The following is a 2139-nucleotide window of genomic DNA, read 5'->3' on the forward strand; positions in this document are numbered from 1 at the left end:
CACTTTGGAAAGTTGTTTGACAGTTTCCCATAATGTTAATTAATCATATACCTGCCCCCTAACCCAGCAATTCCACTCATATCTATTTCTCCAAGAGGAATGAAAACATCTCCACACAAAGATTTGAACAATAGTGTTCACAGCATCTTTATTCATAATAGCCAAAAACTGAAAATAACTCAATTATGAATTGATAAACATTGTAATGAATCCCTATAGTGGGCTATTACTTAGGAATACACTGAACTATGGATGTATTCAACAACATGGACAAATCTCAAAAACATTGTGATGAGTGAAAGGAGTCCTATCCTCAAGAACAGGAGACAGAGCTGACTTTTTTTTATTTAGAAAAATTATTTATTTCTGCTCTTTTCATACATCTTATTGTGCAAGAAACAATCTCACATACATATCTGAATAATGTACTGTCGCACTGTTTACAGGCAAAGCACCATAGGTAAAGCTGATCATTTGGCCAGAGTTCTCAGCTTATGGGATCTCACTTCCTGATTTTACATTAATTTTTGAAAGTCAGAAATGTCATCTCCACAAAATGTTAAGGGTGCTGTAAAAAACAATCACTTTATTCAATATTATAGTTGTGGAAATGGAGTATATTTTCTTTAAGAAATGAAAAACTAAGAAGAAAATGCCACTAAACATCGTTGGTGTGTCTGTACAGGCCAGCAGGAGAAATACTATGAGAAGCTTGTCTCTTTGATACCAAGAAGACATTCTAGTTCAAGCTTTAATATGATTCCTATTTCTCACTAGATGCTTCTTTTCTACTGCTTCACTCTTTTTCCGTATTTCACATCAGAGGATTGGTACAGCCTTTAAAACTTCATTAACAGAAGCAAATCCAATATCCACTGATTTCTTGTCAAAAGGCACTTTTTAACCCATCAGGTAGCCCAGCAGTTTCATTCTCATGGATACTCTAGCCATGACAAAACTCAATAGGACACAGATGAATCCAATGAATAGAAGAAGAAATCTATTGAGTTTTGGAATGTTTGGTGCATTCGATAGGTCCAGGATTATAAAACCTAAACGTCCCATTGTAAACAAGAAGCTGGATGCAAGTCCTTCCATTATATATTGTCCATTTACTCTGTAGGCTAAGAAAGCTATTGGTCTCTGATGTCCATGTTCATCAGTTATAGAACCAACACTTGGAGGTTCAACAATAACATCATAAATTATTCCTCCAGTGATGAGGAAGTAAGACACCACCACCAGAGCGTACACCATCATGGCCAACAGCATGTGCACCCAGGGTGGCTTCTTCAGCTTCAGGTTGGGGCATTCAAGCACTAAGAATGGGATGTGGTACAAAGTCTCCATGTTGGTGGTATGAGGGGTTTCTCTCCCAGAGCTGACTTTCTTAACACAGAAATAGGAAGAGACAAAATGAGAAGACAGAGAAATTGATCCTAAATGAAAGAACAGGACAAGATCACAGCCAGAGATTGAAGCTAAACAGATATAAGTAGAATGCCTGATAGAGAATTTAAAGTAATGATCATAAGGATGCTCACTGGTCTTTAATAAAGAATGGAAGACATGAGTGAGACCTGTAACACAGACATAAGGAGATTAACATAGCAGAGATTAAGGACGCAATAAACAAAATGAGAAACATGCTTGTTGAAATGAACAGCAGGATGGAAGAAACAGGAATAAATTAATGACCTAGAACACAGAGTAATGGAAAGTAATCAAGCTGAAAAGAGAGAAAAAAGATTTATGCAACACGAGAATAGACTTAAGGAATTCAGGGACTCCATCAAATGTAGTAACATTCATATTATGGGAATCCTAGAAGAAGAAGAGAGGAAAGGGGGCAGAAAATTTATTTGAAGAAATAATATGCAAAAACTTCCCTAATCTGGGGAAGGAAACAGATATGCAGGTTCAAAAGGCATAGAGAACTCCATAAAAATCAACAAAAGCAGATCCACCTCAAGACATATTGTAATTAAGTTGGCAAGATATAGTGATAAAGAAAAAAAATTAAAGGCAGCCAGACAAAAACTTACAAGGGAAAATCCATAAGGCTAGCAGGACCTTTTTCAATAGAAATTTTGCAAGCCGGAAGAGAGTGACATAATATTTACAAAGTGCCAAATGGGG

At 36.4% G+C, this 2139-nt stretch overlaps 1 protein-coding gene across 1 annotated transcript; it reads right to left on the minus strand.

Annotated features, from left to right (window-relative positions):
* Positions 1-900: 900 nt before the first annotated feature.
* LOC121493938 (oligosaccharyltransferase complex subunit OSTC-like) lies at positions 901-1350 on the minus strand. The gene has a single exon (XM_041760296.1). It carries the CDS (start codon positions 1348-1350, stop codon positions 901-903), a length of 450 nt encoding a protein of 149 aa, XP_041616230.1.
* Positions 1351-2139: the final 789 nt, after the last annotated feature.

This window comes from Vulpes lagopus, chromosome 6, assembly GCF_018345385.1.
Source record: "Vulpes lagopus strain Blue_001 chromosome 6, ASM1834538v1, whole genome shotgun sequence".
In the NCBI taxonomy this organism is placed as follows: Eukaryota; Metazoa; Chordata; class Mammalia; order Carnivora; family Canidae; genus Vulpes; species Vulpes lagopus.

Excerpts from the sequence above, each read along its gene's own strand:
- LOC121493938 (XM_041760296.1), bottom strand. The coding sequence starts at position 1,350 with ATGGAGACTTTGTACCACATCCCATTCTTAGTGCTTGAATGCCCCAAC.